The sequence below is a fragment of the Pteropus alecto genome, unplaced genomic scaffold, assembly GCF_000325575.1.
Source record: "Pteropus alecto unplaced genomic scaffold, ASM32557v1 scaffold71, whole genome shotgun sequence".
In the NCBI taxonomy this organism is placed as follows: Eukaryota; Metazoa; Chordata; class Mammalia; order Chiroptera; family Pteropodidae; genus Pteropus; species Pteropus alecto.
Window position 1 is genome coordinate 12,613,925 of NW_006433024.1, and position 14,775 is coordinate 12,628,699.

The following is a 14,775-nucleotide window of genomic DNA, read 5'->3' on the forward strand; positions in this document are numbered from 1 at the left end:
GATTGAGACATCAATCACCTGAGGCAAGATTTAAATCCAAGTCTGTTGACTTAAACACTCTAGTAATGTTTAAGTGTTGTTACAAGGAGCACAACCTTCCCTGACTGAGAATTGACCAGATAGAAGGATGCTGAGGTGATTTGGATGCCATTTCAAAATAACAATAAAAAATTCTTGTATAGTTAGTATTTGATTAATATCTACTAAGGGTAGACATTGTCTCAAGTGTTTACCATAACTCTCAGTGTATAACCTCATTGACTCTTTGAGGTATATACTGTTAGTATTTCCATCTTACAGAGCAGGATACTGAGGCACAGAGGGATAAACCTTGGCAGAAGCCAGAGCTTATACTGGCAAGATCATTTCCAACAAAACAGTCCTGATGAGCAAACTAGCAGTTTTGGCAATGCTCCAGCATAGACCCGTGTTTGGTTCTACACTCAGGTCCCCCAGCAAAGCTTCCTGAGAGCCAGGTGCCAGCTGGAGCTGGGGGCTCCTGGCCTGTGATTGGCTGCCATCTTTTGTGGTTAGCCCTCCGTGGTGGGGGAGGCTGGGAAGGACAGTGGAGGCTGATAAATAATGCAGCAGCCTGCTCTGAGGGACAGGAGAGCAAGGAAGGAGAGAAGAATACACTTTGCTCTCTTGTTGGTATCAAATAATATCAACTGAATTACAGACATCCCAACACTTTGCCTAGGCAGCCTGCTGAGCAAGGTAATACTTGGACTTTTCATGCCTTGAGCCATGTATTTATTTACATTTTTATGTTTCTAATCAAGAGTAGTTGGGTTTTTTTTTTTTTTTTTCCTCACAGGGGGTGAAGGGAAAGGGTGGGGGAAGAGGCCATTAATTTGTTTTTTTTTTCTCTAATGTATGAAAATAAGAAAGGAGCACAATGCCAAGTTCAGGAAGAAACTGTAGGTTCATAGAGAAGATCCAAAATATCCAAACTACTGCAAATGAATGCTGTAGGCAGAGAAGGGCTTAAGGGGTGCCTTTTGAATAAATGAGCAAACAAATCGGCAGAAGGAAAGGTTTGAGACTGTTGGGGAAAAAACATATTGTTCTGGTTTAGGCAAGAAAAATTATCAGGAGCAAATTCCAGGGTGGGAGGAAATATATACTTTCCCAGATGTTGTCAAGTATTGACAGGAAGTTCTTGAACTAGATTGGATTAAACAGGAGACCAGAATTTCTCAAAGTGTGACCGACCTGTGTGCCACTCATAGCAGGATCACTGGAAGTTTGTTAAAAAATACAATTTTTAGACTCCATCCCAGGTAAACTGAATCAGACCCTCTGGGACCTGATGATCTGCATTATTATTTTTTTAAACGCAAGCTCCCTAATGATTCTGATACATAATAACTTTGAGAATTGCCACTGTAGAAACCCCAGTTTGACATTGTGTCCTTGAACCAGGATTCCTGGCCAGGGGTTGTGGCAGTGCACTTCTCTTTCTGAAGTGGTTCAAGCAAGAAATTTCCTGAAGAAAGGGCAAGAATCTTGGGATTATTTTGTGGTTGCCTGAGATTTATAAAAAGGTTTTTAATGCTGCCAATGTTTTGATGATTGTGTTAGGCAAATAGTGGATAATAGTATTTGTGGAGTGAATGAATGAATGAGTGAAACGGATGTGACAGTGAGAGGTCACACCTGGGAACACATGAGTCACTTGGGAATTCTGTATAGGCCAAGTTGAAGATGCTAAGAGGAGAGCTTGAGTGAGGGCCAAGTACTAGTAGGTATGTGTGTGTAGGGTGGGGAGCTGGGCTAGGGGTGAGGGTGGTGCTGCTGCTATGGCCCAACTCCTGAATTAGTAATGATGACACTCACCACAAATGACAGCTTCTGCTCCATGCGAGCCACCCCATACTGGTTTGTAAAGATGAATCTGTGCCCAGTGGAGAAAAGGACAACTGTAGCTATGATGACAGGTGATGATGGCAAAGCGGAGATGGCAGGGCCCAATGGGAAGACAGCTGAGCCAGCAACAGCCACTGTGCCTTTTAGATTCTGAGGCTGTGGAAGGGAGATCAAGCATTTGCAGGATCCCTGAGTGTCAAATAAAATGACTACAAGATCACCCTCTCCTAACTTCATGTGGTCTATAGGCCCGTATTTTAGTCCTCTCTCTACAAGCTTACCAGAAAAGAAAGATAAACTAAGAATGGAGGGCAGATTCAAGGTTCAGCCAGGTCTTAAACTTTCCTGGGGGAAAATTTAGAAAGAAATATGGAAAAGTGAGTATGGATATGCATGTAAATCTAGTCTTTAAAACATTTTCCTCTAAATTGAAAAGATGACGAAATTAAAAACAAATAGTTTGTTGAGAAAAATTCAAATGGCACAAAAATGAATACAATAGAAAATTAAAAGAGACCTTCTTACCAGTGCCAATTCTATCTTCTAAAGAGTAAACATTGTTAAGATTTTAGTGCATGTCCTTTCAGAGTCTCTGTAATTTCAGGTATATACAATTATGAACAAATAAGCACAAAAGGGGCCTTGCTATATTACTATCGTTGTTCTGTGCTTCGTCATGTGGGCATCTTACTTAGTATTATCAGTGCATACACATCAATGCATACATAGAAATTTTGAATTTCTATGTTGCTTTCTGTTGTATACTTGGACCATAGTTCAATAATGCCCTATTGGTGATGCTGTTTCTATTTTTAAAGTAACAATTTTTTAAACAAATATTTCTCTCTGGCTCCATATAAGTGGAAATAATCTGTGAGATATTTAGGAACATAACAGAACCATAAGGAATGTTGAAATATTTGTTGGGCTGCAGCTGAAATGCTTTTGAGGTTGATAAAATGTTGGAAATGGTTTAGAATTGTTTAGTCCTGCCTATAGAATAGTTTAACAGGATTTTTCTTTTTAACCAAGTCTTGGAAATTGGCTTTCAGTTTTTAAGAAAAACATCAATCTCTGAAGCATAATCTATGCATGAGAAAAAACTTCAGCAGTTTAAAGGGATGACCCAAAAAGAAAGTTTTTAGCTGCAGTCAGGATTGGCCCTTGCGTGTCCCCCACCAATGACCCCACCCTCAAATCCCACCCCTGGCTGAAGTGTGTTCACCTGAAGATTAGTCTTCATGACCACGTGATTTCATATATATATATACACATACACACACACATATATACATATATATATAAATGTCACATATGTGTGTATATATATATTAACTATTATTTATATTATTATATATAACCAATATATATAACATATATATATATAAAATCAATCATTGTTTTGGTTAATTAATTGAGGGGAAAAATGTTACTTGATGTAATTGATGTGTCAAGAGTGTTAACCCAGGCAAATTTGGGAGATACAGACGATAAGTTGAAAGTAAAGTTGCTGTTTTTCTGGTTATGTATCCTAAAGACTTTTGAGAGTATTGGGCTAACTGGGTCAAGAAAGGACTCAAATGGCATTTTCAGACTTTTTTCTACAGCACCATTGCTGTCTGCATCACAACTGAGATTGGTAGGGTTTCCTGGCATATGTAATTGCAAATGTTATTTACCAGAAGGAAACTATTACTCCTGCCTCTTATTACAAACTGTAGAGCTAATGACCATTGCCCAGTAATGACTCCTAGAATGGCAGCCCAACACATACCTCAAAGTTGCTTATGGTTTTATATGAAACTACATGAATTTTTCATCTTACAATCTTTTGGAATCCTCGTACTTGCATACTATGTTTTATTACAGGTTTAGAGAGTTCTGTGGTTTTTGTTTCTAATGTAGACACAGCCTTATAATTTACAGCAGCGTTCACTAATTAAAATTGTAAGCATAATTACTATCCATGATACTTATTATTAGTTTGCATTCGTAAACCTCAAAATTCACTTCATCCTTCAAGTAGTAATTAGTTTCTTTGGGTTTATAGCTTTATCATCCCTTTATGACCCTCCTGGAAAAAATAAACAACCAACCTCCCAAGAGACTGCTTTAAAAAGCTGGAAATATATTGTCCAGCTAGTGCAATGAGGCTAATACAATGTGAAAAATATGATTTTTCTTTGTTATTAGTAGGCAGTTTTTCTTTGCATGTACTCAGCAAATAACTATTAAGCACTTAATGTGTCCTAGGAACCTCAGAGTTAGAGATGAATCACTCAAAGATTCTGTCCTCAAAGATCTTAAGGTTTTGGTGGAAAGGAAATAAAATCATACACATGTATTTAAAACAAACCATGACGGTGCATGTACTTAGATACACAGTATAAAAATCATAATCACTCTCAGAACAGGGAGTGACTCTGTTCTCCACTGTACAATCAGCATCTAATGAAGTATATTAAAATAAGAGGTAAATTAAGTAACTTTATGGATGAATTAATGTATTAATTTGTATTCCTTCTAAGACATATAAGTGAGATATTGAAATTTTTTCCCTAATCTGACTTGTTTTCATTGTTCTCAGGTACTTCAGCCAGCATGGCTGTCTCTTTGCCCCCCATGCTGGGACTCAGTTCTGTCCCAGATGAAATACAGCACCCGCAAATTAAATTTTCAGAATGGAAATTTAAGCTGTTCAGGGTGAGATCCTTTGAAAAGTCACCTGAAGAAGCTCGAGCAGAAAAGAAAGACTCCCCTGAGGGGAAACCGTCTCTAGAGCAATCTCCTGTAGTCCCGGATGACGCTGGCGGTCAGAAGCCAGCTTTGGCTCAACCAGCATTAAAGCCACACCCTAAGTTTTGGAAGAAGTTCCACGATGATGGAAAAGCAAGAGACAAAGCAATCCACCAAGCCAACCTTCGACATCTCTGCCGCATCTGTGGGAATGCTTTTCAAAGCGATGGGCACAGTAGGAGATATCCAGTCCATGGGCCTGTGGATGGTAAAACCCAAGCCCTTTTACGAAAGAAGGAAAAGAGAGCCACTTCCTGGCCAGACCTCATTGCCAAGGTTTTTCGGATCGATGTGAAGGCAGATGTTGACTCGATCCACCCCACTGAGTTCTGTCATATCTGCTGGAGCATCATGCACAGGAAGTTTAGCAGCACCCCACATGAGGTTTACTTCCCGAGGAAAGCAACCATGGAGTGGCACCCCCACACACCTTCCTGTGACATCTGCCACACTGCCCGTCGGGCACTTAAGAGGAAGAGTTGTGAGCCAAATGCGCAGCTCAGCAAAAAACTCAAAACGGTGGTGGACCGAGCAAGACAAGCCCGTCAGGGCAAGAAAAGAGCTCAGGCAAGGATCAGCAGCAAGGAAATGATGAAGCAGATTGCCAACTGCAGTAAGATACATCTTAGCACCAAGCTCCTTGCGGTGGACTTCCCGGCAAAGTTTGTGAAATCTATCTCCTGCCAGATTTGTGAACACATTCTGGCCGACCCTGTGGAGACCACCTGTAAGCACGTATTTTGCAGGATCTGCATTCTCAGATGCCTCAAAGTCATGGGCAGCTATTGTCCCTCGTGCCGATATCCATGCTTCCCGACTGATCTAGAGAGTCCAGTGAAGTCCTTTCTGAGCATCTTGAATTCCCTAATGGTGAAATGTCCAGCACAAGAGTGCAATGAGGAGGTCAGCTTGGAAAAATACAATCACCATGTCTCAAGCCACAAGGACTCCAAAGAGACTTTCGTGCATATTAATAAAGGAGGCCGGCCCCGCCAGCATCTTTTGTCACTGACCCGGAGGGCTCAGAAACACCGTTTGAGAGAGCTCAAGCTGCAAGTTAAGGCCTTTGCTGACAAAGAAGAAGGTGGAGATGTCAAGTCTGTGTGCCTGACCTTGTTCTTGCTGGCGCTGAGGGCGAGAAACGAGCACAGACAAGCCGATGAGCTGGAGGCCATCATGCAGGGTCGGGGCTCTGGCCTGCAGGCAGCTGTTTGCTTGGCCATCCGTGTCAACACCTTCCTCAGCTGCAGTCAGTACCACAAGATGTACAGGACTGTGAAAGCCATCACAGGGAGGCAGATTTTTCAGCCTTTGCACGCCCTTCGGACTGCTGAGAAGATCCTTCTGCCGGGCTACCACCCCTTTGAGTGGCAGCCACCTCTGAAGAACGTGTCTTCCAGCACTGACGTGGGCATTATTGATGGACTGTCTGGGCTGTCCTCCTCTGTGGACGATTACCCAGTGGACACTATTGCAAAGCGGTTTCGCTATGATTCGGCTTTGGTGTCTGCTTTAATGGACATGGAAGAAGACATTATGGAAGGCATGAGAACCCAAGACCTTGATGACTACCTGAGTGGCCCCTTCACCGTAGTGGTGAAGGAGTCTTGTGATGGGATGGGAGATGTGAGTGAGAAGCACGGGAGTGGGCCAGCAGTTCCAGAAAAGGCAGTTCGATTTTCGTTCACAGTCATGAAAATCACTATAGAACATGGCTCACAGAATGTGAAGGTGTTTGAGGAAGCCAAACCCAACTCTGAATTGTGTTGCAAGCCCTTGTGCCTTATGCTGGCAGATGAGTCCGACCACGAGACCCTGACAGCCATCCTGAGCCCTCTCATTGCCGAGAGGGAGGCCATGAAGAGCAGCGAGTTAATGCTTGAGATGGGAGGCATCCTCCGGACTTTCAAGTTCATCTTTAGGGGCACCGGATATGATGAGAAACTTGTCCGAGAGGTGGAAGGCCTCGAGGCTTCTGGCTCAGTCTACATTTGTACCCTTTGTGATACTACCCGCCTGGAAGCCTCTCAGAATCTTGTCTTTCACTCCATAACCAGAAGCCATTCAGAGAACTTGGAGCGCTATGAGGTTTGGCGCTCCAACCCGTACCATGAGTCTGTGGAAGAACTGCGGGACCGGGTCAAAGGGGTCTCAGCCAAGCCCTTCATTGAGACAGTCCCTTCCATAGATGCACTCCACTGTGACATTGGCAATGCAGCTGAGTTCTACAAGATTTTCCAGCTAGAGATAGGGGAGGTGTATAAGAATCCCACTGCCTCCAAAGAGGAAAGGAAAAGATGGCAGGCGACACTGGACAAGCATCTCCGGAAGAAGATGAACCTGAAACCAATCATGAGAATGAATGGCAACTTTGCCAGGAAGCTCATGACCAAAGAGACTGTTGAAGCAGTCTGTGAGTTAGTTCCCTCCGAGGAGAGGCACGAAGCTCTGAGGGAGCTGATGGACCTTTACCTGAAGATGAAACCTGTCTGGAGATCATCATGCCCTGCTAAAGAGTGCCCAGAATCTCTCTGCCAGTATAGTTTCAATTCGCAGCGTTTTGCAGAGCTCCTCTCTACCAAGTTCAAGTATAGATATGAGGGCAAAATCACCAATTATTTTCACAAAACTCTGGCACACGTCCCTGAAATTATTGAGAGGGATGGCTCCATTGGAGCCTGGGCAAGTGAAGGAAATGAGTCTGGCAACAAACTGTTCAGGCGCTTTCGGAAAATGAATGCCAGGCAGTCCAAGTGCTACGAAATGGAAGATGTCTTGAAACATCACTGGTTGTATACCTCCAAATACCTCCAGAAGTTTATGAATGCTCATAATGCATTAAAAAACTCTGGGTTTACCGTAAACTCACAGGCAAGCGTAGGGGACCCGTTAGGCCTAGAGGACTCTCTGGAAACTCAAGATTCAATGGAATTTTAAGTAGAGCAATCACTAATGAGTTGGTTTTGCAAATGAGTTTTCCTCTGGGGTTGCGCTGAGACCTTCTCCTAGAACCCTTTGCTCCTGTGCGCAGGGTTTCACCACCGAGGTGGTGGCAGGTTGGAGAGGCCACAGATGCTAAAACCATGTCAGGAATGAATAACTGGTGAGCTGATTGTTTGAGCTGTGTGAGTTCAGAGAAGCAACAGGAGAAATCAGTTATTTGAAAGCTCAATAACTCAGACCAGGAGTAACTACAGGGGACCAGAGATGAACAAAGATCTGTGTGTGTGACCGAGTGACATGAAAATCAAAGCCGATGTCATCAAAGAAGAAGGACTAGTGAAGCCAGGAAAGGAATTTGTCTTGTGGATTTCATTTTTTTACCCTTAATTTCTTATAGTTTGTATTGAGGTACAAGCATTTTCTATATCGATTTTGTAGAATTCTTTATTTGATAATTTTCACAGATCTCGGCTTACTCTACAAGATTCAAGAGAACTTTTCAGATTTCTCTAATATTAATAACATCTTATATTCGTATGGCACAATGACCTTTACAAAGTGTTCTCGATGCATTTTCTCATTTGGTACATTTATACAGAAATACCCTAGATCCAGGAAATTTTTGGAAAATTAGACCTTTCTAGCTTTAAATGATGTCTCTGTTGTAACCTTAAGAATTTAAGAGGGTATTTGCTGCTGTAGAAGAATACAGCTGTTGGCTACAGTTAGTTTTTCAATCTTCTGGTAATACATGTTTACTGAGGTATCAGGAGCCAAGTCTTGTTTTTATTATTACTTTTTAATTTCAATTCATTTAGCCTCCAAATGTTTTGTTATAAAATCTTGAAGCCACAGGGGCTTTTTAAATCTGGGTTTGCTCACTGTATAAAAACAGATTCAATGTCTTGCTGAAAATTTCTGTCAGAATTTCTCCATATAGCTTTGGTCAATTTTATTAAATCCAGGTTTCATGGAGTCTTTCCCTCTGTGATGCGTTATTCTTTCTATTATGCTCAGTTTATTTTCAGTGTATTTAGATTTTTGTAACAGGGTACTTTTCCTACTTTTCCTACTTGCTAAATTTAAGTGGAGCCTGCTCACAAGACAATGGAAGAATTAACATTTGTAGAGTGGTTTTTTTGTTGCCACTTTTGGAATATTTTCACATCCATTTTTCCTAATTTTTCCTCACCACAACTCTGTGGGGTAGACATTATTATTATCCTCATTTGATGGAGGGTTAAATGATTTGCTCAGAGTCACAGAGATAATATATATCTGATCTGAAATTTGAATTTGAATTCCATATCTTTTCTACCATCTTTTTTTTTTTTTTTTAAATAAGGCAGTATCATAATTTGCTTAGGATCCATAACTAATCTCTTCACAATCCTGGGATTATGCTTCTTGGTGACAGGGATGGGTGGGTTTTTAAGTTTTTGATGTGCTTTGGGCCTTTTTATAGAAGAAAGTAATGCTAAAGCTCTCAAGAGCCACTAAAACCTCTGGTGGCTCCAATTATTTGGGAACTATTGTCTGCATCCTTAGGAATTTGGGAATTGCCAATTGCTGGCACTTTAGAGCAAGCATAAGATTTTATATGCTAATGAGTCAAGATGATATGTTAGTGTTAATTAGTTTTTTTCTTCCTTTGATTTTATTGGCCATAATTGCTAGTTTTCATACATAGTACATCAAAGAGTTTTGTAATTTAGTTGTCACATGTGCATCAGTGACATTATCCTAAATGGTATGCATTTGGTGTTTTTATAGGGATTGAACCTTGTATTTTTCATTTAATAAACACAGCAGTTTTCCTTGCTTTTTATATATAGAATATATATATAAATTACAAAGACATTTGTAATTTAGTCATCAAAAGCTTATACATATTTCAATTTTATTTTTTCTTGAAAATGCAAGTTTTGCATTTTGTAAACAAACTAGCTTCTAAACCACCCTTTCCCTTCATCTCATTTAATCCTTAGAGCATGTCTCTGCACTAATGAACAGCCAAGTTCATGTAATCATTCTATTCCCTGAAGCATGCTGGCACTAGTTTGTAGATTTTTTCCCATTTCTACTCTGTACTCAATTTGTGGCACTTTAAATACTTTCTAGTATTAAAGCTTTCCCTCCACTTTTTTTTTTTTTTTTTAGCATTGTAGGAACTATTTTGAATGCATGTGACTAACAGCACGATTTATAGCACAACCATCCCAATAATCCATTAATCAGATCACATTTTGATAAAACCCGGGAACATCTGGCTGCAAGAATTTCAATGTGTAGCAATGTTGCCTGTGGTTGTTTTTGCCCTCCTTGTTGAGATAGCAATATCCCAGACTCTGGTTTTATACTTGAGTTTGATTTTTGACAATGCCCATAGTAAATGCAATCACATACTCCAGGGAAATTCCCCACACCGAATGGAGCATTTTTTTGAAGTATAGACTGGCACTTTGGAAGTGCAATGCATTTTTTTTTCCTGCGAAACCTGATTCTACAAATTTTCCTGCCATTCCACCGAGGGGCACTGCAGGGGCGAGTGATAACGGCTGATAAAACTGATGAATGGTCGGTGTGAGGTCAGACAGCACTTTGAGATTAATAAACACACACTGAGAAGCCAGAGCAGGCAGAAAAGATGTCTTTTTCTTCCAGGTGAACTGGAATTTAGTTTTGTCTCAATTTATTTTCACAAAATATAGATGAAGGTAAAGATTATTTTTTGGTCGAGCATGTGAGTCTCGCTTTACATTAAACAATGTATATTCCACACAGCTAGGAGGTAAGATTTGTAAGCGCCAATGGTGGTTGGGAAGAGCAAATCATCATTTGGATGCAAGTGATTTTTGATTGTAGATATTTATGTGTCTTTGGTTATTGTATGAGAGATAGTCTGTTCCTTCGAGGTTAAGAGATTTTAAATAAGGAAAGATATTTTGTATTTTATTTTTTCCCTTTAACTACAGGAATCTATATAAATATACCTCAGAGATCATTTTTGGTGAGATTTTTTTTTTCTTTTTGTGGCTTTGCACTTCACTTTATTTTCTTACAAATAATCATGAAGTTTGTTTAATGGCTACCCAGAGCCTTTTTGTTGTTTTGTTTTGTTTTAGGGTAAGTTCATATACCAAGATGCAATGGATTTATTTGATGTGGGGGATCTGTATTTCCATGTCGAGTGTTTTCCAATTAAATGAAGTATGTGTTTTTGATACTTATTTTTATATTTTAATATTTCTGCTCCTCGTTAATATTATGGTTACTATTCACAACTGTATGTTAACGTGTTTGAAATAAAATTTGGAAATTTGAAAATGCTGGGTACTGTGATTTATATTCAGATAATAATATCGAGTGCAACATTTAAAAAATGAAATAACTTTTTTTCTTGAGGGAGGCAGAAAATAAATCTGCTGATCTTTAGAATAAAGGGCAACAGAATAGTGGTAATGAGTATAATTTATCCTAATGTAGGATGAGACATATTTTTTGTGGATCTTGGATATTCAATAAATGCTTATTGATGGGTACCCAGACAAGGCCATTCAAGAGACCTTTATCTTTAAGCTATACATACTAATCAGCTCTTTGAAAGGAGTGTTATTGATAATCTTTCCTTCCTATTCTCACAAAATTATGATTCCAATAAATACACATTTACTGGATTGGTATCTGGAGACAGAATGAGATATTCTCTTAGAAATAAGTATGCTACATTAGATGCTTTCTGACAGAATTAGGTTTCTGAAAAGGTGGTATCATCTATGGTAAATTTCAAGTCAAAATGCAAAATTCTATGCTAGAGTGGAATTTGGTGGCAGATAAATAATTTGAAATTCTTGTCACCGTGGATTAGAATGGTTGCTTTTTCTTTCTAAATTTACCATGCTATCCATTTTAAATCATGTAAACTCCTTTCAGTAGAAAACAGAATAAATTTAACCCAAGACCTCACCTCATCTTCTTCTGTGAACTTTACTGTATTTTTGGTTTCCAAGTCTCTGAGATGAAATGTTTTGATTGATAAAGATATTTAAAATACAGGAGATTTATTTCCACATCCCACTCTTCCTTTATTAAAGAATTGGAAAGAGAGTGAGACAGCAACTGCTGAAGTGAACACATTTTAGTCCACATACAGTGAATTTAATTCAATTCAATGAACATTTATCAAGCGACCAACTTACCAGACAATGTACCAGAAACCGTGCTTGGTATTAAGGATACAAAGTTGAAGAAGAAACTATTCTTGTTTTCAAGGACCCCACTGTCAAATAGAGAAAGCAGGCATATAAATGTCATATATGTTAATAAATGCTGTAAAGGAAGACAGTGGGCAAAGAGAGATGCCTTGGCCACAAAGCTGAGTGGTTTCTCTTTGTTTAGGCTGAAGGTTTCACAGAGGACATCGAGATTGAGCTAAATCTTGAAGGATATAGTTATCTACCAGGGGAAAGGATTTTCCAGATGGAGAATCAAGTGCAAGAGGGATATGGGGAGAAGAGAGATGGGCCTAAAGAATCACATCATACCATACTGAGACATTTGGATTTTTCCCATGAGAAATGAGTAATCGCCGGACAGTTTTTATCTATGCAGTATAAGATTTTTACTTTGGAACGATGTCTCAGAACAGTCAAATTATTGGAGGGGTCTATGGTGGAAGCAGAGAGACCAGTTAGGAGGTTGTTTAAACAGTCTAAGCACAAAGTAATACGTGCAGTGGCCATGAGCATGCAGAGCATGCAGTTTTGTTTCTAGTTTGACAGAACTATGTTAATATCTTTCATTAGGATTTCAAGGTAAATGAGGCTATTTCGTCTGGATGTTTAAATATATACTATAGCAGATATTGGCTCAGTGCTCGCCACATCCATTTTCCTCACCACAAGCAGCCAAACTATATTTTCCAGTTCCCATCTATCTAGGTGGGGCCATGTAATTAGTTTTTGGCAGTGGAATGTCAGAGGAGATGATACCTCACTTGCAGCCTGAACCATTTATAAGTAGGTATGCATTCTTCCTGTTCTTTCTTTTCCTTGTATCTGAAGTCTCGAGGATGCACAATCAAGATAAAGATGGCAGACTTGCTAAAGAGAAAAAAACTTGATTCCCTGAGACACATCTTTGAGGAGACCCATGCAGGTGAATAGCCTAATAAGGAAAACCTGCATTGGACTCTACCTGAGGGAGAAATAAAATTTAATTGTGACAGTTTACTGGTGTTTGGGATTTTTTGTTGTTGTTGTTATAGCAGCCTGTGTTAATTATCCTGACTAATACTTTTTTTTTTTAATTATCATCTATGTAGTCGTTCAGAGGTTTGTCGATTCCATTTATTCTCATCTCTTGCTTGTTCTGTTAATTTAATTTATTCGCTCTATTTCTCTGTGTCTGTGTCTGTGTCTCTTTCTCTGACTCTGTCTCTCTCTGAGTATCAGTGTTATGCTAGACAAAGAATAGGTCACTTTGGCTGCTCATACTGAAATACAGACGCAACTTACCAAAGAATTTAATTCAATTCAGTTCAACATCTTAAATGCCTATAGTATGCCAGGCATAATGTTAAGTACTAGAAATATAGAAATTACAAAGTCGCCATTTGAGTCCTCATGTAAATCATAGTTGGTTGGACAAGTCATACACTTAGTATACTTAGTAACCAGTAATTTATTGGGTGAGATGAAATAATGGAAATCATTAGACAGGAAACAGTAGAAATCGTTAGACAGTGCTGAAACAGCACTGAGGAGAGATGATGGACTCTGTGTAAAATGACAATAGTTTGAGATAATACTCTTTTTTTGAGAAAAAATTTAATTAAAATGTCATTCTGTAACTCTGCTACAAAATGATTTGAATTTCAGAACGTGTCTGAAAAAGACATTGTCCTTTTCAATAATATTCTCTAAAGATAATCTTTGAAAAGATTCTTTTAATTTGGATAAATAAAAATTAATTCTCTTGTATTCAAACTGTGGCAATTTATAAAATGACCTTAGTATGTGGTTGGCTTTCTATTTCTGCTAATACCATATTATTGTATATGTATTTTAAGTTTTGATTCCTCCACAAAGAACTAATGGATTAATGACAATTTTATTTTTTCTTAATCCTAATAATTTATTTTTCCAGCTTTATTAAGCTATAATCAACATATAACATTATGTAAGTTTAAGGTGTACAATATGATGATTTGATATAACATATATTGTGAAATGATTACCACAATAAGATTAGTTAACAGATCCATCAGCCCACATGCTATTTTTTTGTGGTGAGAATATTTAATATCTACTTTCTTAAAAATTTTGTGTTTTAAATGTAAAAAAACTTTTTTATCAAAGAAAATTTTTTTTTCTTTATTGTGGAAAATAAAAAGACATGTTCCTGCACCAGGGTATTGGCAATCAACCTGCAAATCAGATAAGAATAGAATTTTTTTCAAAATATATTTTTTAATTTTTGTTGGTTTTGGGGGAATTAATTTTGGGAGATTTTCAGAAATAGTCTGAAATGATGTAGAACCAGGTCTGGTAGATAAAGTGGGTTGTCAAACTTTGTATTAACATTTTGGGTGATTTGTGCTAAAATAATGCTTGATTTATTTTCCTCCTAGTTCTTTTTGTCCTGATGGTGGGTTTCAAAAGTCTATGCTTTATGGAGGAATGAAAAAAACTGAAAAATACTAGTATTAGGATTTAAAGAACAGTGGATGAATAAGAACTAGTCTATCATGCCCTCATCCATTCATTCAATAGATATTTATTTGGAAAAAGCTGGAATGAGTAGATGCTGTGAGTCCCAGAGAAACAGGATCCTTGTATCCTATATCTTGGGTTGAACTATGGAGTTGGGGAGAACAATAGAAATCCCAGACAAATTTGGGGGAGTCATGAGCAGAGAGAATGAGAATCTTACTTTCCTGATAGAGCTGAGAAAGCCAGTGACATCCAGAGGCAAGATGGCGATGAGATATGTTCAGCCAGAGACAGTGAAGAAGAGGTTCTGTGACCCAGTAAGGCACAGAAGCATCGGGATGTGCCCAAAAGTGGTACAGAAATAGACAAGTACTAGGTGGTCTCACAGAGAGGACTGTGGCCACTCTGAGAGAGAAGGGACAGGGTGATCTCATTATCAAGGGAGCCCACTAGG

The 14,775-nt window shown here is 38.8% G+C and overlaps 1 protein-coding gene across 1 annotated transcript; it reads left to right on the top strand.

Moving 5' to 3' along the window:
- The first annotated feature begins 616 nt into the window (after positions 1-616).
- On the top strand, positions 617-8,762 carry RAG1 (recombination activating 1). Its single transcript, XM_006908040.1, has 2 exons — positions 617-717; positions 4,457-8,762. Exon 2 carries the CDS (start codon positions 4,471-4,473, stop codon positions 7,600-7,602), a length of 3,132 nt encoding a protein of 1,043 aa, XP_006908102.1. The 5' UTR covers positions 617-717; positions 4,457-4,470; the 3' UTR covers positions 7,603-8,762.
- The last annotated feature ends 6,013 nt before the right edge of the window (positions 8,763-14,775 follow it).

Excerpts from the sequence above, each read along its gene's own strand:
- RAG1 (XM_006908040.1), top strand. The coding sequence starts at position 4,471 with ATGGCTGTCTCTTTGCCCCCCATGCTGGGACTCAGTTCTGTCCCAGAT.